The sequence below is a fragment of the Dama dama genome, chromosome 7 (assembly GCF_033118175.1).
Source record: "Dama dama isolate Ldn47 chromosome 7, ASM3311817v1, whole genome shotgun sequence".
In the NCBI taxonomy this organism is placed as follows: domain Eukaryota; kingdom Metazoa; phylum Chordata; class Mammalia; order Artiodactyla; family Cervidae; genus Dama; species Dama dama.
The window spans coordinates 28,989,475-29,016,705 of NC_083687.1; the positions used below are offsets into that span (position 1 = coordinate 28,989,475).

The 27,231-nt window shown below is 47.5% G+C and overlaps 1 protein-coding gene across 8 annotated transcripts; it reads right to left on the reverse strand.

The window, feature by feature from the left end:
• Positions 1 to 10,386: 10,386 nt before the first annotated feature.
• On the reverse strand, positions 10,387 to 26,146 carry LOC133059616 (butyrophilin-like protein 1). Of its 8 annotated transcripts, none has more exons than XM_061146984.1 (12): positions 25,833 to 26,146; positions 24,578 to 24,672; positions 21,928 to 22,270; positions 20,275 to 20,556; positions 19,959 to 20,159; positions 19,668 to 19,688; positions 19,546 to 19,572; positions 18,335 to 18,361; positions 14,423 to 14,449; positions 13,835 to 14,014; positions 12,454 to 12,576; positions 10,387 to 12,162 (listed from the first exon to the last, which is right to left on the reverse strand). In XM_061146984.1, exons 1-12 carry the CDS (start codon positions 25,879 to 25,881, stop codon positions 12,071 to 12,073), a joined length of 1,467 nt encoding a protein of 488 aa, XP_061002967.1. In that variant the 5' UTR covers positions 25,882 to 26,146; the 3' UTR covers positions 10,387 to 12,070. The 8 variants fall into 8 exon arrangements, with proteins under 8 accessions (XP_061002967.1, XP_061002970.1, XP_061002969.1 ...); XM_061146986.1 differs by having other exon boundaries at positions 10,388 to 12,162; positions 13,786 to 14,014; positions 25,833 to 26,144; XM_061146987.1 differs by having other exon boundaries at positions 10,387 to 12,576; positions 25,833 to 26,145.
• Positions 26,147 to 27,231: the final 1,085 nt, after the last annotated feature.

Here is a 27,231-nt window from a genome sequence, read left to right on the forward strand (position 1 = left end):
ATGGAATTTTCCAGGCAAGAATACTGCAATGGGTTGCCATTTCCTACACCAGGAGATCTTCCCAACCAAGCAATCAAACCCACATCACTTGGGTCTCCTGCATTGGCAGGCCGATTCTTTACTACTTCGTCACCTGGGAAAACATACTCCAGGTTGGCAACCTTCTAACCTCAGAAGTGGGGACTGTGTGCAGCACGCAGTCCGCACAAACTAACACCTAGCCCCCGCCTGATTCCATGTGGGCTAGTAAAGTGCACAGGGCACAGTCCCCAGCGTGGCTGCTTCCTTTTCCTCCCCAGCAGCTGACCCAGGAACTCCCACAACCTGGCCCCCCAGGGGCTAACCCCCAGGCTTCAGGTGTTTCCAGGACCAACTCCAGAACCTTGACTGAATAGACAGTGCCCTAAGGCTTCTTAAGATTGTGTATCACCCATGGCCTGGGTACAGCCATTCAGACCCCCTTTCTGCCACGCCTAGTGAACACCAGGAAAGGCCTGATTCTCTGGTCTCAAAAAAAAAAGAAAAAAACGGGACTGGCTCTTCCTCTCCAGCTCATCCCTTCCTGAATTTTCCTTACTAATAAAGGTCACCTGTGTTCAACCAGTTTTCTCTGCCGGAAACATGAAGGGCATCTTTCACATCCCACTCTCCCATAAAACATGCTTCCAAAACATTAAAGATTTTTCACAAATTCATGTTAACAGCCATCACATACTCTCATTTCTATGCTGACACAGAGTTTTCCTCATGGGTCTCCCGCCCTACCTCCAGCCTCACTCCCTCCAGGTCATTTTCCTTCCAATGTCATGATGCTCGCAGGTCAGTTTATGTCAAATTTATGCCTCACGCTTCAAGGGACCGCTCTGCTTCAACCTCTCCTCCGTGGCTCTGAGGCCTCCAACTTCCTGTCTGACCTCATCCCGTGTTTCTCCCAGCTGCCCCCTTACTGGTCTCACCAGCCACTGGATGATCCTGCCCTCCCCCTCTTCCCTCACATTCCTCATGGTCCACTGTACAGCTCTCACCTCAAATGACCTTGCTCAAGGCATGCTTTGCTGACCTCCTGACCCCCATTATGAGATCCATACACAAGCCTTTTGGGGTTTTGGTGGCACCCTGTCTCTTTCACAGCCCTGACCTGTGTTCACCTAAGGAATGTCGAGGGAATCCAGGAGAGGAGGCACTCTTTCCCAGCATATAAGAAGCACTCCATAAACAATGTTTGAGCTGACAGGCAGGAGTCTCTTCAGCAGCACATGGGCTACTCAACCTCATACAATTTTACAACACTCTAGTCCACAGAGAAACAGGAAGACTGCTAACTCTGAACTAATAGAGTCAGCCTGTGGAAGGCTACAACAGCCCCACCATCTGCCCATCTCTGCTTTCCTGTCTGCTGCTAAGTTGCTGATAAGTCTGTGCGGCACCATAGACGGCAGCCCACCAGGCTCCGCCATCCCTGGGTGGGTTGCCATTTCCTTCCCCAATGCATGAAAGTGAAGTCGCTCAGTCACGTCCGACTCTTCACAACCCCATGAACTGCAGCCTACCAGGATCCTCCGTCCATGGGATTTTCCAGACAAGAGTACTGGATTAGGGTGCCATTGCCTTCTCCAGCTTTCCTGTCTACCCCAGACATAAAAAGACCACTAGTTACAGCCATGGACTGGCAACACCAGGTTCAACCAACACTAATGCTCCCTCAGGGCTTTCCTTGTAATTCAGATGGTAAAGAGTCTGCCTGCAGAGTGAGAGGCTATGTTCAGATCCCCTGAAGGAGAGCATGGCAATGCACTCCAGTGTCCTTGACTGGAGAATCCCATGGACAGAGGAGCCTGGCAGGCTACAACCCATGAGGTCACAAAGAGTCGGACACAACTGACTGGCTAAACACACACAAGCACAATGCCCCCTCAAGCCTGCCAGTGTCCCAGTGTCAGTGGTTCAGGTCTGAAGTGACGGGCTGGTGTCTTTTCCTCCTCATCTCTGCCTGGTGGTTGTCACTATTGTCTCCATTCTACAGATAAGAAAACCAAACCTCACAGATTCACAACCACACACTCAGAAAATCTCTCTCAGCCTGTGTTCACTCTGGGTTGTTCTGAATGACCCATTATATTTGTCTCCACAGAGTAAGGACCGGCAGACCCACAAAGCCACAAATTGTTGATTAGTGCCCACAAGTCTGGTCTGAGGTGTTACAGCTCTGGGCAAACCCAGAGCATCAGGGTATACCTGAACACATCCCACTTTGTCTTCCCCAAAAGGTCCACTCCCTCTAATACCCACCTGGACTCAGGAATATTTGGAATATTTATATTAACCGCAGGAGATCTAATGAGACAAGTTCAAAAATTAACCTCCAGGGCCCCCTTAATCTCTATCCCCCACTTACACCACCAATGCCTTCACCACGAGGAGACTTTTTAAGGCCTCAGAAACATTAAGTGAATTTTATGACTACCATCTTTTATTGAATACTTCTTATGTGTCAAGAACCGAGCCACACAAATTCCATTTATGCTACTTCATTCTCACACGTGCAGACAGACATGCAGTAAGACATGAGTGCTGCCATCAAGGACACTTAGTCCAAATCCCTCACAGAGGAGGGAGGGGTTAGAGAGGCAGGGAGACTGCCTCCTCAATCCTCCCTGCCCTCAAACCCAGCCCAGCCCACCCCAGCTCCACACGACTCCACAGGAAGCAGGAACAAGCAGGGACCTTGGACTCACACACGCCCCAAGATGATCTGATCAGAAAGCTTATCTCACCCTGAATGCCAGCCCTTTGAGTCCACACTGGGAGGAGAGAGGGGCGGGAATGACAAAGTACAAGAAAGATTTTTCTGGACGGACACTTGAACACATTGGCAAGGTGGACAAAAACAGCCAACTTCACCGACCTCTCCCGCCACCCCAGGCATCAGGGTCATGTGCCAGCTGCTTCTTGCTCACTCGCCACAAAAGACTTTTCTTTCTCAAAATATAAATTATCCTAAAGCTAACAGGGTTAATATTTAACAGTCATAGTATCCCTTATCTTTCATTTGCTTCAAGAGCTTTCAAAACAGTTTCAGAAAACTCCTAATCCATAAAACCATATTGATATAAAATGAATTGTGATTTTTTAAATGTTACAGTAGATGAAAAGAATTAAACTCCTGTTTTAAATAATATGCAATCTGGGAAAGCTTGTTATCCTTGACATTGTTAAGTTGAATGGTTCACTAGATTAATTTATACTGTAGGCAAAGTTTAAACAATTCCTTTGATAGCTACTTTTAGAAAGACACACACACACTCCAGAGGCAATGATTTTATTTCAATCTTAAAAGATTTCTTTTGTTCTCTAACTATGATATCCTGGCTGGTGGGCAAGGTCTGCCCTGGAAGCCTGCTGGGCAGAGCCCAAGGGCACACTGTGGGCCATGACCTTCCTCTGAACCTGCACTTCTGTCCCTTGCTGAGGAAGGAGAGGCCCTCCAACCACAGGCTGTCATCTCCAAAACTGGAATATCCAGCAAAGGTGGATCAGGACACCCTTAGGCCCCTCAGTCCTTCCCAAGAGTGGCTGCTGCCCGGCCCACCCAGAGGTCAGCTGCAGAGTCCACCTGGTCCATGGCACTGACTCCACCACCCCCGGAGTAGACAATCCACTCTGATTCCGAAGTCTGAGATTCCTTCCAGGAACATGAAAAGGCATCGCTCCCACCCACGCCCTGAGATTGTTCTTGTTGTTCTTCTGTCCCCAAGATGTGTCCGACTCTTTGCGGTATCTAAAGGTAAAGGAGGGAGACTGAGGAGTCACACAGGCTTACAGAAAATATAATATGTTCTATTTCACAAATAAAAGATTACGATACCAAGCGGGAACCCGTGGGACTCCTGGGCACAAAAGCCTTTCTGTGCCCCGAATTTCTCTGATTACAGAAAATAGGATTCATTCAACCTCCAAGACCTTCCCTGAGTCCAACAGGCAGGTTCAAGTGGTTGTTAATTAAGGAAGGGAGGGGATGGGAGATAAGAGAGGAACAGTCAGAGGTACAGTAGTGCGGCCTTGGGGCAAGGTCGGTGTTTCCCCATCAAAGGAAACACACAAAAATATCTTTGAGTTATTTCAGAGATACTGAAACCCCCATGAGGGCGTGGGGGGTGGGGGGAGTTAATGTTTAACAAGGATGGTATGCCGACCACAAGCACAGAGACCCCAGATCAGTTGGAACCAGAAGGCTGATGATGCTTACTCCCACTCACCTCACCACTAACCCATCAGAAGAATGTCTGTAAGCTGATCATGCCTTTTTTGAAAACATCACTATAGAACTCCTCACTGCCCTCTTCAGGGAGGATCACGCGGTTTTGAGGGCATTAGTCTACTGTGGCCGCCTTTGCCTGACAAAGCAATAAAACTACTATTTTCTACTTCACCCAACACTCTGTTTCCGAGATTTAACATGGTGTAGGGGTACAGAGGCCAGATTCAGCTTCAACAGTAAGGATCTAAAGGGAAAGAAGGCAGACAGAAAAAAGGTGTAGGAAAGGAAAGAGCAGGGGAAAGGAAGGAAAGAAGGAGGGAGGGAAGGAGAAAGGGAGAGAAGAAAAGGACAAAAAGGAAGGGGTAGGATCCCCCTGCATTTACCCTGGCACATGTGGGACGGGACACCAGAATGGACACGTCTGCCCAGAGTGTCTCACGCATGTCCCCAGGCACTGAGATGTCAGGGTATGATTTACAGTGTGAGTGTTTGTACTGCCCACATGGCAGTGAGCTGTGTACATGCCCTGAGTACAGGACCTGAGTATATGCCCACTCAGTGACCTAGGAAGTATTTCCTCACTCTTCCAATCCCATAGAGCAGGCCCACCCATGGCCAAGGGTTAGTCAGACAAGTCCAGCTCAGAGGGATTTGAGTACCAATGTCCGAGAACCGCTTGAAGTTCTGACACTTTGGCCTCTGTCCCTGGGAGAGTCAGAGAAGAGAGGTCTGGGGCAGGAAAAGCAGGAGAGGCCTGAGAGGCTGGTTCTATTTGGGGAAGCACAATGATGAAAACCACCCACTCTGGCCAGGCACGCTAGTAAACATTTGCATGAGTTCTTTTATGATAGGAGGTCCTGGTAAGGAACATGGAATTAATAAGCAACCACCAACCGGAAGAGTTCAGGAAAGGTCAAAAGTAGACACACGTGTCCAACTACCTCCCAGAATCCTTCTCGCTGGCTGAGCAATGCGTGAGTCACCAGGAAGGACTCTGAATCAGGTTGATTGGGCAAAGACAACCAGGAAACTAATCCCATCCCCATAAAACCCAAGACTGCGAGCCAGTGGCAGAGCAGTTCTCCTGGGTTTTCTTACCCTACTGCTCTCCACCAGGGCGCCCTTTTCCAATAAAATCACTTGCTTTGTCAGCGTGTGTGTTTCCTCAGACAATTCATTTCCAAGTGTTAGACAAGAGCCCATTTTCGGGACCTGGAAGGGATCTCCCTTCCTGCAACAGTTCTAACAGTCCCTAGGATGCCCACCCTGTTCTTTCATGTCAGGAGACTTGTCTCCACAGGCTGAGTTGTGGGTTAAAGCCCTGAGGCCAGGCCCTACTCTCTCATGATGTCACCAAACACTCGGGCACACTGTTCACCCAGTGCCATTTTACTCTGAACATCACATACTTTATTATAATCCTCAGAGGAAAGTCTTACTTTCCTCATTTTACAGCTGAGAGACAGAGGTCCAACAACATGAAGGGACCTGCCCAGAGTTATGTGTGTCAAACCCACAGGCTCCAGGCCTCACTAAAGCTCAGCTGAGTCCTAAACAGGGGCCACCAGGTAGGGGCGAACCAGCTTCAGAGGTGCTCCAGGGATCTGGGGGCAGGAGGGGAGGCAGAAGAAATGCTAGAATACCTTTCATCTTAACTCTTTTTTAATGTGTTATTTGTGTTTGTTTTTATAATCTGTACAATATTTTGCTTGTTGAAAATACATTACTGAAAGGAGTGCATGATCTAGAATTGGAGACAAACTCCAATCTTCCACTCCAGAAATCCTCTCTAAAGCAGCAGTATCAGAGAGGGAAGCAGCAGAATCAACTTGCAGCGGCTGCTTGAGAGGCAGCCCAGAAACAGGGTATTACGGGGATAGAAGGAGAAACCCAGGGACCAAGAGAAGGGCTGCTCTGCTGGATCAGCCCAGGTTCCACCGGGTTCTGCTGCCCCCTTGTGGCCAGCGCTCTGTACTGAAAAAAACGGCTTCCCTGCAGGAGGACACGGAAGGAGGGAAAGGAGATGCAGAGAAGGAATGTTAGAAAAATGGACGTGGACACAGGAAACCACACACAAAAGGCTACAGGCTACAGGATTCCTCATATGTAAAGTTAAAGAATAGGCAAAATGCGTCTGTGGTGGCAGAAGTCAGACGAGGAGGTCCTGGAAGCTTGAGAGGACACTTAGGGACACCAGGGAGCTATTAGATAACACGATCTGGGCGTGGTTACTCAGCTACGTGCGTACGAAAAAATTCATCACACCGCACACTGGACATCAGTGCCCTTTATTCCATTTGTTTATTATCTTTTGCTCCCCTGTGCCTCCTTCTTTCTGCCTCTCAACTAAAACAAAAACAGAAACTTCTGGGGAGGAGGTATGTGACATTTGGAAAGACAGAGATGACAGAGATGACACTCGAAGTGATCACTAAGAGGAAGTATCAAGGAAGAGTCTCAGATTTCTATCCTGGGCACATTCATCAAAAGAATTCAGAGAGGAAAACTTTCTGCAAACAAAAATGAGAGGAATCTGTGACATTTTCAACAACTTTGCATTGAATTGCATTGTTATACAAAGAGGTGATACTCAAATCTACATAAAATCTGGAAATGTTTACTAATTAAATGGCTTAGCTTATCCTCTCCTCTTAATAAAAAACAAAAACCATCTCTTGATCACAGGGTACCTCAAGTGTGTAGAAGGTAGAGGACAATGTAGTTCTGTGGCTCAAGAAAGGGACTGAGTAGGAGATGTAGATGAGGAAGTCATGAGTAGGTGAGGGAGGGCCGACTTCTGGGATGTGAACAGGACTTCCCAGATATAGCATCAAGAGGGAGATGAGGAGAGAATCCTTGGAAACTGGAACATTGTTAAAGCTGGTGCAAAGAGACCCTCCAGGGCCAAGAAGAGACACTGGGACAGACGAGTGGAAGGGCTTGCATTGCAGGAGCCAAAAAGGAGAAAGTGACACAGAGAAAGTAGTGATCAGCAAAGTCCCATGACTCAGTTAAATATTTCACTCAAGTGTAGTTGTTATGTATTTATTTATAAACTACCTTATTCTAAGTAAAGATTTAGAGCACTCATACAAATGATTTCAGAACAATGATACAAACTAAAGTAAGTAGAAGGAGTCGATAAAAAAGAAAACAAAGATGGAAATGTAAGGTAAAGTCCTGTGAGAGTATATTATAATTACACTTCTTAGAAATGGGTCACATATTTAACCTGAACTCCTAGCATCAATACAAAAAAGAAAACATATACATTCAGTATACAAACATTCTTTATTTTTTAAAGTTCAGTATTTTGGCTCAAATTGTTGTTTCCTAGATTTTTGTGGAATTAGTTATATTCACTTGTCATTTTACTGCAATTTTAGAACATTGCATTTCTTCCATTTGTTCATTGTTTTCAACACTTTTTAAATTTTTAATAAACCATGTTTTAATTTTTATTGGAGTACAGTTGATTTACAATGTTGCATTAGTTTCCACAGTGCAACAAAGAGTGCCTGTTTATACATATACATATATCCTCTCTTTGTTAGATTCTTTTCACATTTAGGTCATTACAGAATACTGAGTAGAGTTCTCTATGCTACACAGCAGGCCCTAATTAGTTATCTATTTTATACATAATTGTGTGTGTATATATGTCAATCTCAGTTTCCCAATTTATCCCTCCCCCACCACTTTCTCCACTGGTAATCATAGGTTTGTTTTCTACATCTATCACTGTATTTCTCCTTTGTAAATCTGTTCATTTCTACCATTTTTTTAGATTCCATATATAAGCGATACTATATGATATTTGTCTTTGTATGACAAACATATTCATCGAATAAACATTTATTTTGAGCCTCTGTATGACAGAAGAAGGAGGAGAGTGAAAGAGCTGGCTTTAAAAAGTATTTAAAAAAACTAAATCCAGCCCCATTACTTCATGGCAAACAGAAGAGGATAAAGTGGAAGTAGTAACAGATTTCTTCTTGGACTCTCAAATCACTGCGAATGGTGTCTGCAGCCATGAAACTGGAAGAGGATTGCTTCTCAGCAGGAAAGCTATGACAAACCTAGATAGTGTGTTGAAAAGCAGCGACATTACTCTGCCGGCAAAGGTCCATATAGTCAAGGCTATGGTCTTAGTGTCACGTACAGTTGAAGGCAGAGTGCCAAAGAACAGATGCCTTCAGACTGTGGTGCTAGAGAAGACTCCTGAGAGTCCCTTGGACAGCAAGGAGATCAAACCACTCAGTCTTAAAGGAAATCAACCTTGAATACTCATTGGAAGGACTAACGCTGGAGCCAAAGCTCCACTATTTTCGTTACCTGATGTAAACAGCCGACTCGTTGGAAAAGTTCCTGGTGCTAGGAAAGATTGAGGTCAGAAGGAGAAGAGGGTGTCAGAGGATGAGATGGTTAGATGGCATCAGCAATGCAATGGACATGAACTTGAGCAAACTTCAGGAGGTGGTGAGGGACAGGAAGGCCTGGTGTGCTGCAGTACATGGGATCACAAAGAGTCGGACACAACTGGATGACTGAACAACAACGTGACAGGGAGTATCCCTAGTCTTTGCGGTACACACCCTCTTCCATGAAACTTATATTCTGGAGGAGATGAACATCACTCAAAATTATCAGGACTGACTGCAAATTGGTATAACTGTGTCAAAGGTAAGGAACAGGATTCTATGGGGCCAAACAGTGAAGATACTCCATTGAGACTGGAGAGAGAGCCTGAGTCTCAACTGCATGTATAGCAATGAAGCAGAAATAGAATTCAAGGGAGATAAACCAAAAAAATAAATCTGTTTCCCCATGGAAATGTCAAGGGAGTGGAGTCCCATCTTACACAAGGAAGTTGATTCTTGGGCAGGCAAGTCTTTTATACAGAAAAAATAACCCTTTAAAGTTGGTTACATTACTCATAAAGTACTGCCCCACACTTGTGCATAAGGTAAACATAATAAACATGTAAAATGTACAGTAAAACATATAATATTGTACACAGATTTATGACAAACCAAAAAATGCATCTTTAAAATATAAAAATCACCTCAGCACTTGAAAAGAGTCAACAGCTTCCTGGTGGTTCAGTGGTAAAGAATCCACTGCCTACAAAGGCTACAAAGGTGCCAGGAGATCCAACCCGCCCATCCTAAAGGAAATCATTCCTGAATATTCATTGGAAGGACTGATGCTGAAGTTGAAACTCCAATACTTTGGCCACCTGATGCGAAGAACTGACTTGTTGGAAAAGACCCTGATGCTGGGAAAGACTGAAAGTGGGAGGAGAAGGGGACAACAGAGGATGAGATGGTTGGATGGCATCACCAACTCAATGGACATGAGTTTGAGTAAACTCTGGGAGTTGGTGATAGACAGGGAGGCCTGGAGTGTTATAGTCCATGAGGTCACAAAGAGTCAGACACGACTGAGTGACAGAACTGAACTGACAAAGGTGACATGGTTTGATCCCTGATCCAGGAAGATCCCACATGCCCCAGAGCAACTAAGCCCGTGCTCTACGACTACTGAGCCTGTGCTCTAGAGCCCAGGAGCCGCAACTACTGAGATCACATGCTGCCCCTTCTAAAGCCCGTGTGCCCTAGAGGCTGTGCTCCACAATAAGAGAAGCCACCACAATGAGAAGCCCGTGCACCGCAACTAAAGAGTAGCCCCTACTTGTTGCAACTAGAGAAAGCCCTCACACAAAAAGGAAGTCCCAGCACAGCCAATAAATAAATAATGAGACAGGGATCCATGAATATAAGAAGCTTTCAGTTTAGAATAAAGATCCAAAGCCCAGCCTTCTCTGGGGGATCTAGAAAAGTCTGTGTGTCTTTTCCGATTCTCTTCCGATCTGTAGGGGAAGAATGTTTAGGTATATTATACCTGCTATTTCACTGTTCCCTATTTTTATGTTAATAACATGGGATTTTTGCAATATGCTTATCCTTAAAATTATCTGTATAAAAAGGGTTTTGCTTATATTTAACATAAAATTTTTCATTAATTTTTAAATTTTAAAAATACATAATTTTCATAAAGTCATATACATGCCTCTCAGACAAGTAGAGAAGTCAAAGAATTTATTCAGAGAATTAATCTGTTATGGAACTGTTACAATTATAAAGCTGGTTCAAAGAGCATTTTGAAGGATAGCTTAATTATTGTCTCACCAGGAAAAGCAGTAAGAAATAAATATGCTGGTGAGCGGGGGAAAGTGGTTAATGTCCTATACCGTGTTGTGCTGTGCTCAGCCACTCAGGCATGTCTGATTCTCTGCGACCCCATGGACTGTAGCCCTCCAGGCTCCCCTGTCCAAGGGATTTCCCAGGCAAGAATACTGGAGTGGGTTGCAATTTCCTACTCCAACATGACACCTTACATTTTGTCTCTTTTCAAGATTTTTTTAATTAATATTTTAAAGTATAGTTGATTTACAACATTATATGTTTCTACATATTCAGCAAAGTGAATATTTCCAGGTTTTAAATAATTATAGCTTTTTTTGCAATACAAGGAAAAGATTTCCAGAATGATAGAGGAATAGCTAATAAAAGATGGCTTCTTTAAAATAGGCATTTTAGAAATGATCAGAATAATTCCATAGAATTCCAAATTGTATTCAATGGAGTCCAATTATAACTTCTTGAATATTGACCAGTTTTGCATCTATTTGTAAATAAATTTAAGCATGCTTTATTTTTTTTTCATTTGTTTATATTAGTTGGACTCTAATTACTTTACAATATTGTAGTGGTTTTTGCCATACATTGATATGAATCAGCCATAGATCTACATGTGTTCCCCATCCTGAACCCCCCTCCCACCTCCCTCCCCATCCCATCCCTCTGGGTCATCCTAGTGCACCAGGCCTGAACACTTGTCTCATGCATCAAACCTGGACTGGCGGTCTGTTTCACAATTGATAATATACATGTTTCAATGCTATTCTCTCAGATCATCTCACCCTTGCCTTCTCCCACAGAGTCCAAAAGTCTGTTCTATACATCTGTGTCTCTTTTTCTGTCTTGCATATAGGGTCATCGTTACCATCTTTCTAAAGTCCATATATATGCGTTAGTATACTGTATTCGTGTTTTTCTTTCTGGCTTACTTCACTCTGTATAATGGGCTCCGGTTTCATCCACCTCATTAGAACTGATTCAAATGTATTCTTTTTAATGGATGAGTAATATTCCATGGTGTATATGTACCACAGCTTTCTTATCCATTCATCTGCTGATGGACATCTAGGTTGCTTCCATGTCCTGGCTATTATAAACAGTGCTGCAGTGAACATTAGGGTTCACGTGTCTCTTTCAGTTTTGGTTTCCTTGATGTGTATGCCCAGGAGTGGGATTGCTGGGTCATATGGCAGTTCTATTTCCAGTTTTTTAAGGAATCTCCACACTGTTCTCCATAGTGGTTGTACTAGTTTGCATTCCCACCAACAGTGTAAGAGGGTTTCCTTTTCTCCACACCCTCTCCAGCATTTATTGCTTGTAGACTTTTGGATAGCAGCCATTCTGACTGGCGTGTAATGGTACCTCATTGTGGTTTTGATTTGCATTTCTCTGATAATGAGTGATGTTGAGCATCTTTTCATGTGTTTGTTAGCCATCTGTATGTCTTCTTTGGAGAAATGTCTGTTTAGTTCTTAGTTTTTGATTGGGTTGTTTATTTTTCTGGAATTGAGCTGCAGGAGTTGCTTGTATATTTTTGAGATTAGTTCTTTGTCTGGTGCTTCATTTGCTATTATTTTCTCCCATTCTGAAGGCTGTCTTTTAGTCTTGCTTATAGTTTCCTTTGTTGAAGCATGCTTGAATCTATCAATATGTAGTACTTTGAATTCTTCTGTGAACAGGTTGTACAGCTTACTGTCCCCCCTTTAATTAATGGGTTGAAAAAAGTAGTTTGTGCACACAAAAACAAACACACGCAAACAATCAGAAATTGGGTACTGCCTATCCAACCAGTAGCTACAGCAGCCATTCTATACTGTCAGTGAAGTAGAGCCACAGCCTGCAGGCTTACTCCCCAGGCACCTCTAAAATTTAAGGAGCTTGACAAATCCCCAAAGGTCTGGGTCCCTCAGAGTCCTGCTTCCTTTTCTGCCCTTAACCATAGAACTTGGAAGTACTAAGAGGCAATACACTGATTACTAGAATCATGCTCACAGTCAAAGCATTCTGCAATCCACCTGCCTCTGAAAACTCTCGTCTTCAGAGTTAATGCTGGTAACAGTTCTTTTCTTCCTCGTGATGCAGACATTACAGAAAAACCCAGATCCTTCTCCTTTCCTGAAACAAACAGTACAAGCTTTTACAAGTAACAGAAATCTACTGAGGTTGATAAAAATAAATACGTTTCATTCTCCCCAGAATAGGAACTATATAAAGTAGAATGCTAACTCCTCTAAAATCCATCAGCCATCCATTTCCCTGGAAGATTCTGAATGACCAATGCTTCTGGTCAGACTCAGGATCCTCATAAATACAACTGGAGACCCACCTTCAGTTCTGGGTTCCTCTGCACTGATTCAATAAAATAACCCCCTTTTATTCTGCAGAGTGATTCGGCCCTCATGCCCTTTAATAACCAAATGGTGTATAAACACCATAAAAGGGACTTCTCTGGTGGTCCAGTACCTAAGACACTGAGTTCCCAATGCAAGGGGTCTGGGTTCGATCCTTGGTCAAGAAACTAGATTCTACATGCCGCAGCTAAGAGGTCACATGCCACAACCAAGACCTGGTGCAGCAAAATAAATAAAAATCAACTTTTCCTTAAAAGTATAAAAAAAAATATTATTACCACCAGAAAATTCACTTCCCATGGCAAACTACAGCCTAATCAAAACTAGTTCAGAAATAGTCCAAGTCTAGCTTCTCAAACCTGAATCCATGGCATGAACTGACGGTTGTTATAACTACAGGCCCAGAAGTCTGTCTCCAGAGCAGGGGGACGAGACCCCCCAGCCATCCAGGCTATACCTCAGAGGGCTCTGTCACGGGGAGTCTTCAGCTCCAGAAAGAGCCACAGCGAGGGTCCAGGACAGTGACAGGCCCTAGGGGGACACAGCCTCGGGGTTGCAGGGGAGCAGGGGAGACTCGGCCCCTGGAAGACCTTCAGCACCAGAGCCTGAGCTGAACCCCGCCCCTGGGAGGCTCACAGGCTCCTCCAGAGGAGGATTGCTAAGGGCAACAGGGAGCCCCTCAGACCCTCCCACCTTGGAGAACACGGTCAGGGACACGTCTCCTGAAATAATCATTAAGTATGGAAAGAGGGTCCCAGAGAAGGAAGCCTGAGGGAAGGAGAAAATGTGGGAGCCATCAGCCATGTTATAGAAGGACACGTCCCCTTCCTGGTAATCCAGAAACACCCCCATCCTAAGCCTGGGGTGGGGAGCCTGCATGAAGGATAGCACAGTCTGCTTTGCAGTACAGGCACAATATCCTCTTTCAAACCTCCCCACAACCCAGAACCCCTTTTCTGGGGACTCTACGTACCAGCCTTTCCTGTTCACATCTTCCCTACAGACCCCCAGCATCCACTCGCCTTGGTCTCCATCCCTGATCTCCACCTCCCAGTAACAGCGCCCTGATGTGATGCCCTCAAAGCCCAGTACACTGCAGGTATCTCCAGAGGTCACACAGGAGTTCTTCAAGGTCACACTTGTCTTTTCATGAGAGATGACAAGGTTTGAATGGGCAGATGCTGGATCCAGAGTGACAGGCCCTGCAGAGAAAGTTATCTATCATTCAAGGTCCTCCCCTCCCCGAGAACATACAACCACCCCTCAATGCGGAATCCCATCTTCATGGGAGGAAGGCTAAGCACCCTGACAATAGGAACTTGTGATTCAAGTCTATGGGCCTCCAGGCAGGAAAAGGACCCACGAGACTGATTTCAGGGTGAGATAGGTCACAGAGCCCTTGAGGACCAGCCTGCTCTCCAAGGGCTGAAGGATATCTATTTAGCATTCAATATCAGCCAAAGTCATCAGCCCCACCTATGTGTGACTATCACCACCACATCCCACCCCACACTATTGATGGTGCCAGCATCTATATCACCACTGAGAACTGAAGGAGAGGCCACAGGGACAGCAGTAGGAAAGTCCAGAAAAAACACAAAGTCACTCACATTCCTGGAACTCCTCCTTCCGCCAATCTACAAGGAAAACACACATTTCATATCAGGGGTTTGCAAAGACTGTAAAACACACATTAGGGTGGGTACCTAGGGTGGGTACTGAAGCTGCTAATGAAGGATTTGTGGGGAAAATGTTTGAAAACATTCACTTGATACATTTATTGTTCTTTTATACACACACATTCACAGAGAATGAGCATTTTACAACCTTTTGATGAAGACCTAGCCACAAACCTTAATACTCAGGGATTGAGAAGCAGGAGACTGACCTGAACAGAAAGATCTTTGCCATATTTGCCTACCAAATTACTCTTTCTCAAGGCCTTAGCCACGTATCTATAATGAAAGATAAGTTTTCTAGAGAAAGAATTGGGGAGATAAAAACTTTTGTTCACTAGTGAAGAACTGATGGAGCTGAACTTGGAGGTTGTGTCTGAGCCATGGGTAGAGAGAACACAACTGGCTAAGCTGAACTTGGAGGATGACTAAGTGCCAGGAGAGAAGAGAGCTCAGCTTACAGCACTGCAGAAATCTGACCCAGGTAGAAGACAATGCAGAGGTTTCCAGAGAGGGAGACATTCAAATAAGGAAGCATGACACACACTGAAAAGATGAAACACAAATAACTTCTTCGACTTTTGTAGGAACAAAACCATCCCTATAGATATGGCATATGGCAAAAATATTTTAAAATGCTGACTCTAGTTTCATGGTACTGTTTCCTTTTTTTTTTTTTTTAATAAAAATTATTTTAATGAAGTTATTATACTTACTGCTGTCCCTCAGGAAAAAGGAAAATTATATTATCCAACAATGTTCTGGCTTCCACCAAAAATAATGTTCTGGTTTTGTCTCTCTGGAGACAAAAAGCAACATGAGGCAACACTGCAAATACTAAAAATTAACTATGAAACTGAAGATGGCTGAATGTTCTACTAGAATTTTCTGCAGTGGGATCAAGCTCCACCATCCAAAATCATTTTCAAAACTGCCTTAGAGAAAAAAAAAAAAAACAAAACTGCCTTAGAGGCTAAACTCATAGTTTGGAACCAGCAGTTTATTTGCAGGTATACAGTACTTGTAAGAACTCAAACATCTCTTAGATCGAAATGGTCAAGAAGTAGCTCTTTGTCTTAGGGAAAATGAATTGGTGAAAACTCTAAAAGCTCTATGCAGGTATACTCCCTTCAAACTTTTGCAGAGACTTGACCATATTTTAACATGGTCAAGTTCGAATGAACCAGCCCCATCGCTGAGCTCAGGTCTGGAAAGGCTCACGGCTGTCAAAAAATATTTACTGTTTGTTCTAGCCACCACCTGATGAGGTCCCTGGCCTCTCTTTTATACAGTTCTTACTAAAGGGTTTACAATTGCGAACCCTTCCTCAGTCTCTTTGAAATGTATTTCTGTCTCCTATAGCTCGGGAGTGTCTGAGTCTCATGATCTGAAAGCCATTCCTTTGAAATGTGATGATCATGTATTTCAGAGCCTCTGTCTCCCAGTTTCTTCGGGGAAAACAGAATTCTCACTTCCGTAACTGCCAGCAAGCTGACACTGCCCAACCCTTTGTAATTCTGCACTTCCCCGACTCTACTTGAACCCCACCTTTCCCCATTCCTTCATTTAAGACTCCCAGTCACTTCTGCGAAAAGTCGGAATGGAGCTCAGTCTTTTTCCTACTATCAGTAGTTACTGAATAAAAGTTGTTTTAGCCTCCCTAACTCAAGTCCTGCTTTGACACTGGCAGGTACCTATTAAAACTCACACCACTATCAAGATGAGCCTGTACATCTTGGAGGCTTGTTTTAAATGGTGTTATCCTCAAAAAACCCGGGGAAACTCTGCGAAGTGATCCCTCAAAAACTTCACCCCCTCTTCTCTTCCTCCAGGGCCCCAGGACCTTTGGGCTCGCGTGTTTACTTCGTATTCTCCCCAAACTCCGACTCCACTTCTCCCTCCGTGTGAGTGAGGTCGCTACTTTCCAGGATGTTGAATTTCACCCAGCGCAGGTCTATGCCCTTCCGCGTCTGGGGCTTTTCCTCCCCTTGCCTCTGTCCCCATCACATCCTCCCCTTCCCTCGCCCTGACACTCTAGATCTACAGTCTCGGCCGGGTCGCCTCTCTCCCGCTCCAACCTCAGCTCCCCGGCAGCGGAGACGTCCCTTCTCCCTCCGCGATCCACGTGGGAGCCCGGCGCCCGTTTCCCAGGGGTGACGGGTGGGGAGGGGGAGCGGAGAGTCTCAGGTCCTGTCCGCTCCGCCATTTCGCACTCTCCGGGCGCGCTGGGCCTTTACCGGGTCGCAGGATGGAGGGGCTGAAGGCCCGGGACGCCCCCGCCACCGGGGCGGGAACTCACCTTCTGTTTCCTTTTTGTTTAATGAAAGGTATAGAATAAAAGGTATACATTAAAATAGACACACATTAAAACACATGCAACTTAAATTTGGCAGAGAAGGTGAGAATGGTAAAAGAAGACCACACGATTGTTACTGTGTAGTAACAAATCCCTGCAGGAATCAGTAAGATGTCTGAGGTGGCTTCTCACCCATCTGGTGCCCAGGCCTCCTTCACCCTCTGGCTTCCCCACGGTCTCTCACTATCTGTATTCCTGACCCTAAACAGAAGCATTCCAAGCAGGAACCGAGCCTATGACATAGGCTCAGAGGGCACAGAGCCTTCACTCACCCCACTGCTAAGGGTCCTCGAGACGACCCTCACTGCACTAGCATCCCTGGAACCACACACCTGCCCCAGCTCCTCTGGAAGGTAGAGATGGCCTCATTATCAGAGGCAAACTCATTATATGCTTACCTTAAAAGGGCTTAGGAATGGGAGTTTTTCTGAAATATTTTAAAGAGGACTCAAGGAGTCCATTAAATTTCATGTCATGAACCTTGAAAACTCTCAGTGCACTTCCCAGATTCACACCATGTGGCTGTGACTTTTGACCTTGTGACCTTTGGCCTCTCTTCATTCACTTGGTCCACTCAAAACCTCGACAGGGCATATCCCCCCCACATTCCTATACTTCCTTCACATCTCCTCCTCTCTTCCCTCTAATCTTTTCCTCAGTGATTTGTTCCCCTACCCCTTCTCCAGGAAGTAATTTAACCTCTCACTGTCTCCTTTTCTAGGCTTCTACATTAACCCTGAAAAGGGGAGGAGGAGCCTGAGCCCTTCAGACAAATATTCTCCTAAAATGGAAGGTGATGGTCGTGAATAATCCATCATATGTTACATTTTTAGTTTTGTAACCAAAAAACGCACTTTGGATTTTCCATATAATTTCAGATCTTTCACACCCTCATCCAAGGAGTCCATAAGTATCCCAAAGGTGGTGGACCCCAGAGTCAGAACACCTCCTCCTCATCAACCAAGGAGGCTTGGAGGATGAAAGCCAGCCTGGACATGGGGTCAGAACATGAGGAAGCAGAGAGAAGACCAATATTCCAGAGGACCAGGGAGAAACAGGGAAACCAAAACTAGAGCCCAAGAGAATAAGAATTGTCAAGCAAGAAGGATTCAAACAAAAGGTCCCATAAGCAAGCGAGCATGACTTCTGAAATCTTCCAGAGATGAGCAAATTCTGATCCACACAGTCATTACCCTGCTGCCAACCCTCCTCACCACTGATGCCTCCTAGTCCCTGTCACAAGAAGTCCCGGTTACACCAGGTGTTTGGGGAGGGCGCTGCTAACCCTGACAGTGCCCTGCAGTAGAGGACGGGCAGGATGGAGGCACACCTGTGTTCCGAGGAGGAGTCCCTGCAGTCTCCAGTTGGAGGTTACAAAGGTGACAAGAACACCAAGGACACCTACCCACCCTGGTGTGGGGTCCCCTCAGGGAGAAGGGAGCAGGGTCTAGGTTGGGGAGGGGAGGCCACAGGAACTCAGCGCCACTTACCTGCATACAGCTGGGCCTTCCTCCAGGCTGAAAGGGAACACACTCTGGTAAGACCTCAGCCAGAAGAAACCTGCTCAGTGTGAATCCACTGGCCGTTGCCTCCCCTCTGCTCTGCAGGTGAGACTAACTACAGTGGGGAAGAGGCTAGAGAGGAGGTGACCTCCTGCCACCTGTAGACAGCAGGTGTGGTGGGGAATCCCCTGGAGCACAGGTCAGAAGCCTGCAGCTCTCTGGACTGACTTCCACCACTGTCCCACTGCTGTGTGACCTCTGGCTAGTTCACCTAATTGCTCTTCCCTCAAAATCCTTCAAACCTCCTGTTTCACCTGCTACTCCATGTTGCTACTCAGGCTCAGAAGCTGCTTATTTGAATATATTTTAGGGAAAAAAATGATAAATTACTCCACAATTTTACAATTAATTATTGCATCAGTATTTTCTGGAAAAATATATATGAAAATTTGACATGGGGGATTTCTCTGGTGGTCCAGTGGCTAAGTCTCTGTGCTCCCAATGCAGGGGGCCCAGGTTCGATCCCTGGCCAGGGAACTAGATCCCACATACTGCAACTAAGACCCAGCACAGCCAAATAAAAATAATTATTTTTTTAAAAATTGACATGAAGCAGGAATTTTAAAAGAACATAGATATAAGGTCAACTCCAAGGTAGAACTGGCCAAGCATTCCCAGAAGAAATCATTCTAGAGACACATGTCACTTTTCTGGGCAGTCCATGACTTTTCCATGCATAGTCAGCCCAGGTATCCCTTCAATAACTTTCTCATCATCATCTTGAGGAAGTGGAGAGAAGAGACTCTCCCTGGATGGTGTGCTGGGATGGAGGAAGGAGGTCACACACAAACTTAATCACCATTTATTTGTGTTGCTCCTTCAGTGAAATCTCAGGGCATGTGGTTTTGGCCCTCAGGTACTGATCAAAAACCAGATGCATTCAGGCTACAAAGCTATCAATAATTTTCAGGTTGATCATGGTTGGAATAAGACCCAGGGTGTGTGAGAAACTCTGAGGTCACCATCAGAAACAAGTTCCCTGCCAGCACAGGTCTGCAAGGGGCCTAGGAGCTGGGTTCTGCCCCTCCAGCCTCCACTTCCACCTCACAAAACGGGGTCCACATGTCTAGACAGAAACAAGGAAACGGACACCTTGGCAGAGGTAAGACAGACCCAAGGACATCTGGAGAGTCACTCACCAGCCAGGTAAGCAGATTTCCTCCTCTCTGAAAAGCAAAAGACAGGAAAACAGGTGAGCTAAGAACCAGAATATCTCCTGTGAAGGGGGTGCAGAGAGCTCAAGAGGAAAAGCAGAACTTACTAAGTTCTTCCTGAAGTATAGCTGAAAGAGAAGGAAAACAAAAAAGCATGAACTCCAATCCCTAAGAAAAAGAATTCACAAAATACCACCTCTCTGTTTGTAACCTCCGGGGAAGACGTTCCAACTGCAGACCCATCGGAGCCTCCACCACTCCAGCCGTCCACCCAGGTCTCCCCAGGCACCTGCTCTGGACTGGGATTTCCCCAGACCCCTGGACTCAGACCCTATGGTCAGCTCCACCCTCTTAGCACCAGCTGCCACATTCACCAGCCTTGACCCGTCCTGCCTTACCTGCGTCCTTCAGCACTTCCTCCTTTGTCTGACGGTCCTGCTCTCTAGTCTGGCACAGAGTCTCCTTTTCTCGCATCTCCTGCACCTTCAAGGAATGTTCTCTCTTGGTGTAACATCCAGCCCCAAGGAGCAAGATCACCAGCACAGTCAAGCTCACCGAGAAAGCTACCTTCCAGGGAGAGGCCTGGGGGAAGAAGGGCTCTGTGGCCCAGCCAGACACCCCGTCAGGGCCCCCGCCCAGGACAGCACAGCCCAGAACACCCAGGAACACCTGGCCCCTCCTCCAGCCCTGCTGGCAGCCAGGAGCACCTCTGACCTGGGATGAAAATGGCCATGACCTTCTCCTGGCCCAGGACAGGGTTGAGGATGGAGCAGGTCACCTTCCCCACAGAGCTGTCTCTCACCACCAGAGCCGCCTCCACACTGAACAGCCCTTCAGCATCCTGGGTGTGAGCCTCGGAGAACGCCAGGAACTTCTCTCCGCTGAGGTCTCTCCACTGCACCTGGGGCTTCGGGAACCACCCCGAGGCCATGCACACCATGCGGACCCCATCCTCCTCAGGCCCTGTGATGCGCACCTGAGGGGCAGAGCCCACACCTGCGGGAGGCAAGATGTAGAGCCCAGGGACCCAGCAGTGCCTACATGTGCACAACTCTGGGGGGCGCCCTGCACTTGACATTCTGGGGGCTCTGGGGGCAGTCTGCTCCCACAGGGAGCAAGGAGGCAGCCCTGCCCTGGGAAACAAAAGGAAGGAGCATGGGGACCCCCAGCGTTTCAGAGGGCTGGGCCCCTTCTCCCCAGTCATGCAGGTGGAAGGGTTGATGCCATGTAAACAGGGGGAGGAATGTAGTCCCAGGTCCACCCTCATCCTTGACTCTCCACACTCCATACTCTCCCAGGGTGTCTGCTTCCACACCCACTGCCTCTCTTTGTAAATCACCAGGAAAATTAGGTCAGCTGACACCCCCATGCCCTGAACTCCGCTTCCTTCCATCCTCAGGTTTACCTCCACCTGACTCCTCACATATACTTCAAACTCAGAATTCCAGAACTAATCTGTGATTTGGCTGCATCTCTGATGGCTTGATTATGAAAATATTCCCACGTCTCCACTCATCTTTATCTCCAGCTCCCCGTCTGCCACACTTGTCCCCTCTGAACAACCTACCCCTTCTTCTCTCCCACCAGCCATGAGGAACCCATGTGCGCCTAGAACACACCAGCCACACACCCTCCTCAGGCCATTAATGTTGGCTGTTCCCTCCCCTTTGAACTTGCAACCCACAGATGTCCAAGACATTGAATCTTTACCTCCTTCCAGTCTATGTTCAGATACACATTCTCCATCAGGACCAGCCTGCGCCACTGTGTAACACTGCAGCCTGGCCTCACCCCCAACCCCCAGTCCTGATCCTCTTCCCCTGTTTCACTTGGCTTCTCATCCTCAGCATTTACCACATTCTGACATCACCTATGATCTGTTTATTCAGCATGACTGCTTGATCTTCCACTTGAGAATATACACTCATAACAACGAGGACCTTTGTTAGGTTCTCTGATGTATACAAGGTGCTTAGAACAGGACCAGACACATAGTACACGTGTGATCAGTCGCTTCAGTTGGATGCGATTCTTTGCGACTATATGGACTGTAGCCCTCCAGGCTCCCCTGTTCATGGGATTCTCCAGACAAAAATACTGAAGTGGGTTGCCATTTCCTCATCCAGGGGAATCTTCCCAACTCGGGGATAGAATCCATGTCTCCTGCATTGCAGGTGGATTCTTTACCACTGAGCCACCTGGGAAGCCCAGACACATAGGAGGGACTCTATATATTTGCATTTAATGAATGAATGGATCAAAGAGCCTCCCTTCATCCTATGATAAATGCGGGGCTGAGTCATTACTTTCAGATTCCTCCCAGTTCCAACACCCCAAAACTCTAATCTAGTTACCCAAGTCACCAACCTGCCACCTTCAACTCCAAACCAGCCTTTTTGTAGAGGCCTCCCTTTCTGAAGAAGCAGGTGTACAGCCCATTGTCAGAAGCCTGGACCCTCTGGATGCGCACGGCAGCATATCCCTGGTTGAGGAGGTCCCCCACCAGTGAGGTCCGCCCTGCGTAAGGAGCCATCTGCTCCTCCTTCTGCTCCTGTCGGTTCTGATAGACGAACACGGCTTCCGAAAATTTGGAGCGGTACCACCTCAGCTCCATGTCCTCTGCACTCACAGCCGGAAATAGGGAGCAGGGCAGCACAGCTTCTCCACCCAGCACTGCCACGATGGGATCCAAAGGGCCAATCACCCGGAACTGCTCTGTGGACAAGGAGACGGCAGTGAGAGAGGAGGAGAGAGGCAGACCGAGGGCAGGGGACATGTAGCGTCAGGTGGGAAGGCCCCAATGTCAGATGAGATGACCACGGGACTGATGGACTGAGCTTGATGACTCTGAATCTGGGCAACATCTCTGATCACATTTTTGTGACCCAGAAACAGTTTCAAGGAGAATCCCTCATCCTCCTATTCTCTTGGCCCCAGGCCCTTCTGTGAAGGCCTTCAGCGTGAATATGCAACAGAATCGTCATGTGATCAAGGGAATCACAACTGGCAGGGACCCCCTCAACCCCCCGTACACCTTCTGATATTGTAGGTCTGAGGTGGACCCAAGGATATGCCTTTGTAAATAGTTCCTCGAAGGCTGATACTGATGCTCCACAGACCACACTTTGAGAAACACAGCTCTATCCTGCCCCTCACTTCTTGGGCAGGACTGAAGCCTGAACAAAGTACATACCCAGGGTCTAGGTCAGAAATTCTTGATCATTCAGCCACACCCAGGAACAACTCTGTTCCAGCCCTAACTTTCTTATGTGTGTTCATGACTTTCTCCTCGGCTCAAATGCGCGCCAAAAACCAGATCCAAATGCCTTTCTTCTCATCACCCACAGGCACCCATATTCACCCCACTGACATCTTCCCAGAGCCTTTGTCCTTCTGAGACCTGATGGATGGGTCATGACATGACCCCTGTGCAAGACAGCCCTGCAGGATCTCTGAAGAAAGATTTCAGCAGCTCAGAGTTGGTCTGAGTCACCATTGTCTCTCACCTGGAGGACAATGGTACACTGGGCTCCCTGTGTGTCCTCTCCCCACTCCCATGGGGTGAGGGCTCACAATCAGCCCCTCACCATGAAGGACAGGCTGCTCTTAACAGCTATCTGCCTTGTCCCTACTCGGCTCAAAGCCTTGCCATGGCTCCTCAGTCCCCTCAGTGGACCTCAGGCCCGATGGGGTCGACCCCCGGGCTCTCTGACTCCTGCTCCTGGTCTCTCCCTCTCAAACACTCTGCTCCAGCCAAGACCTGCCTCCACAGTCCTTTGCGAATTACAGGCACACAGGCAGCTTTGCACTGGCTGTTCTCTCCTGCAGAAACCATCCTTCCACTGGAACGGTCACAGACTCACCCCCTCCTCCAGGTCTTTGTTCTCCTCTCACTGAACATGCTGGCGCCTGCTTCCCACCTCCCCACCCCTGGCTGCCTCCCTCCAGCCTCACTACTTCACTGCCCTTCCTCTCATCTCCTACAACAAACTGTCAATTACACTCTTCTGTGCATTTATTACTCACAGCCTCCTTCTACATTGTAAGCTCTATAAAGATAGGATCTCTCTGTTTTGTTCAAGTACAACACCTAATGGACTTCCCTGGTGGCTCAGACGGTAAAGAATCCACCTGCAATGCTGGAGACCCAGGTTCAATCCCTGGATTGGGAAGATCCCCTGGAGGAAGGCATGGCAACCCATTCCAGGATTCTTGCCTGGAGAATCCACATGGTCTGAGGAGCCTGGCAGCACCCAGTTCATGAGGTCACAAAGAGTCGGACTCGACTAAGTGACTAACACTTTCACTTTCTTACTGTCACATTTTTGTTCTTTTTATTTTATTTTGGAGGATAGCTGGTGGCTCAGTCGGTAAAGAATCCATCTGCAATTCCGGAGACCTCGGTTTGATCCCTGGGTTGGGAAGATCTCCTGGAGGATATCATGGCCACCTACTCCAGCATTCTTGCCTGGAGAATCCCCATGGTCAGAGGACCCTGGCTGACCTCAATGGTCAGGTCAATGACCTGGCATGATGTTGCAAAGAGCTGGACTTGACTGAAGCAACTTACCACACAACACATAGACATTTAACAATGTTGTGATAGTTTCAGGTGGACAGCAAAGGGACTCAGCTATAGGTATATGTGTATCCACTCTCCCATGGTAACACTTTTCATAGTTGCCTTTTTTGCTGCAAGGCATGGATGACCAGGTATCCTAACCAGCAACAAACTTCTGCCTCTGCAATGGAAGCATGATGTCTTAAACACTAGACCCCCAGGCAAGTCCTGATACTTGACTTTTGAAAACATCATAATCTCCACATTGGAAAACTGTCAAGGTCCCTTACTTTATGGTTTAGAAACTCTTTTCAATTATATAAAGACAATTACTGCCTGGGGAAGCATCATAATTATCCTAGAGAAGGGGTTCCTCGAATACCCACCCACTGCTGGTGGAGAGAACCAGCCTAGCTCCTGGGGACCCACACAGGAAGGGGGTGGGAACACACTCACCTGTGGACTCCCCAGTGGGCAGCAGGAGGATGAGGAGCAGGGAGGTGAGGTGGCTGAGCCCAGAGCTGCAGGAGAAGTCCTCCATCTCCTCAGAGCTGGGGAGACACAGGGAGGGAGACAGGGCTGGCCCAGAGCTCAGAGACCCCAGTGGAGAGGAGGGCTCAGGGCCAGAAACAGTCCTACAGGAGCAGAGACCCCCACAGGATCCCTGTGCTGATGAGGCGCTGGGCTCCCCACACTCTGACACCCAGAAAGCACGGAGCCGGGGCTCCTCCCAGCCCTGGAGAAGCCTCTGTGGGGTCACAACCACAAGGTTTGCTTGGGAAAAGTGCCCCCCTTCTCTTCCCACCGCAATGGCACCTGCAGCCCAGCCCACTCTGCCCAGAACACCAGGTGCTTCCTTTCCTAGCACAGGGGACCCGAGGTGGGACCATCCTGCATCTTCCCATTATTCACAAGCACCAGCGATGTCCCGGGACAGCGGCCCAGACTCAGCCCCTCACCATGAAGCACAAGCCAGCTCCCACTTGGGGCCCCACTAACGTGCTCCTCAAGGGGACTCTGGGTCCATCAGAGGCACATGTGCTGCCTTTGCTGCTGGGTTAGTTCGCCTGGACTTCAACCCCACCCAGCCCTTTCCTGCAGGGACCAAGGACATGGCCCGCTCCCAGGTGCCCAGTCAGTCCCCACAGACAGCTTAATCCTCATCTGCACTGTCTTTAAAGAAGATTTCTGCACTGGGGTTGGACATCCTGGTGGAAACAGAGCAGCTGAGGAGAAAAAATGAGTCCTTGTCAGAGAAAAGACCGCAAAACACTTAATGTTTGAGGTGGGGGAGGAGGCAGCTTAGGGTCCTGGGAAGGACAGATGCTGGGGGCTAAGCGCTGAGTCCTCCCCCCAAGACTGGGCCCCTGTCTGTCAAGTTTCTCAACCATCTTCGTGTTATTCCTCATCTGCAAAATGAGGATATTAATGGCATTTCCATCTCAAGGTTTTCATGAGAATCACATGAATTTATATTTGTAGTCACTACATGCAATTAGAAAACAACCTATTACTAGTAAGTGCTATAGCAATAACACACTGAAACAAATGAATGAAGGTACACCCCTCACTGTGGTGGTCCTGGGTCTCCCTAGAGCCACTCCACCATCCAGGACCACCCACCCTGCCCCCAGCCCCACCACCTCCTTCTCATACCCTGCTGCTTCCAGCTTGCTCTTCTTGCCCACAAGTGTCTTCAAAACCCACTTACTTGCTCTGAAAGGCCAGAACTTCAGAAGCGTCTCTAAACTCAGCAGCATGAGAAGGTTCAGGGACCCTGGCAGACCCCAAATCTGCCCTCAGAATTTGCACCTAAAGTTAGTCACTCAGAGCCCCAGTCCTGATGCAGATCCAAGTCTGAGTTCCTCATGTCTGGGGGCAGGTGGTCTCAGGAGAGTGGAGAAGCAGCAGAGCCCGGCCCAGGGGTGTCTGCAGAGACCAGACCGTGGGACCCTCGGAAACAATCCCAGAAAGCTCAGTCTGCCCTTCCCTGGTTCCTTCACTATTGGAAAGTGAAACCTGGATAAAGCAGTCCCGGCAGACTCTGCCCTGCCCTCTGGACAGTCACCTAGTTATCAAGAAGAAAACGGCCTGATCGGAGCAGCAACAAGAGAGTAGATTCAAGTAAAGTTGAAACCACCCTGAGGGGGACAGATAGACACACAGGCTCAATAACCATGCTCGACAAGTGCTCCACTCCAGGTTGACAGGCGTCTACCCTCGGAAGTGGGGCCGTGGGTGGCACAGCCAAGACTAACATCTAGTCCCTGCCTGGTCTGTTCACACCAGCCACTCACCACTGAAACGATTCCACGTCGGCTGGCAAACTGCACAGGGCATGGCCCTCAGCCTGGCTGATTTTTCTTCCCCAACAGATGACCCAGGAGCTCTCACAACCTGGCCCCCCATGGGTTAACCTCAGACATCAGATGGAGCTTCCAGGACCAGCGCCAGGCTGAACGGACAGTGCCCTAAGGCTTGTTAAGATTGTGTGTCACCCATTGCCTGGGTACAGACATTCAGACTCCCTCCCTGCCTGGTCCCAGTGAATACCAGGCAAGGCCTGATCCTCTGGTCTCAAAAAAAAAAAAAAAGAAAAAAAAACGAACCCAAGGAGAATGGCTTTTCCTCTCCAGCTCATCCCATCCTGCATTTTCTTTACCTAGTAAAGGGCACCTGTGTTCACTCAGTTTTCTCTGCCAGAAACTTGAGGGGCATCTTTCACACCCCACTATCCCACCCAGTGTGCTTCCAAAATGTTAGATTTTTCACAAATTCATGTCAATGGCCACTACATACTTCCAAACCACCGTCGATTCTCCAGAGTCTCAAGGAGTCGTCTCCTCGTGGGTCTCCCACCCCATCTCCAGCCCCACCCTCTCCAGTTCATTTTCCTGCCCAGGTCATGAACATCTTATTAGTAAGTTCTGTCACTGAGGACACTTAGTCCAGACCCCTCACAGAGGAGGGAGGGGTTACAGCTGCAGGGAGACTGCCCCCACACACACATCCTCTCCCAGCCTTCAAAGCCAGCCCAGCCCATCCCCAGCTCCACAGGACTCCACAGGAAGCAGCAGCAAGCAGGGACCTTGGACTCAGAAATGTCCCAA

Bases quoted from the DNA above. Each gene is read 5' to 3' on its own strand.
- LOC133059616 (XM_061146979.1), bottom strand. From the start codon at position 25,881: ATGCTGCTGAGTTTAGAGACGCTTCTGAAGTTCTGGCCTTTCAGAGCA. The intron at 20,557-21,927 runs GTTGGTGACTTG...TGCCTCCCGCAG, and splicing joins TTTGGAGTTGAAGGTGGCAG to GTGTGGGCTCTGCCCCTCAG. The intron at 19,689-19,958 runs GTAAGGCAGGAC...CTTCTCTTTCAG, and splicing joins GGAAGTGCTGAAGGACGCAG to CTATACTTCAGGAAGAACTT.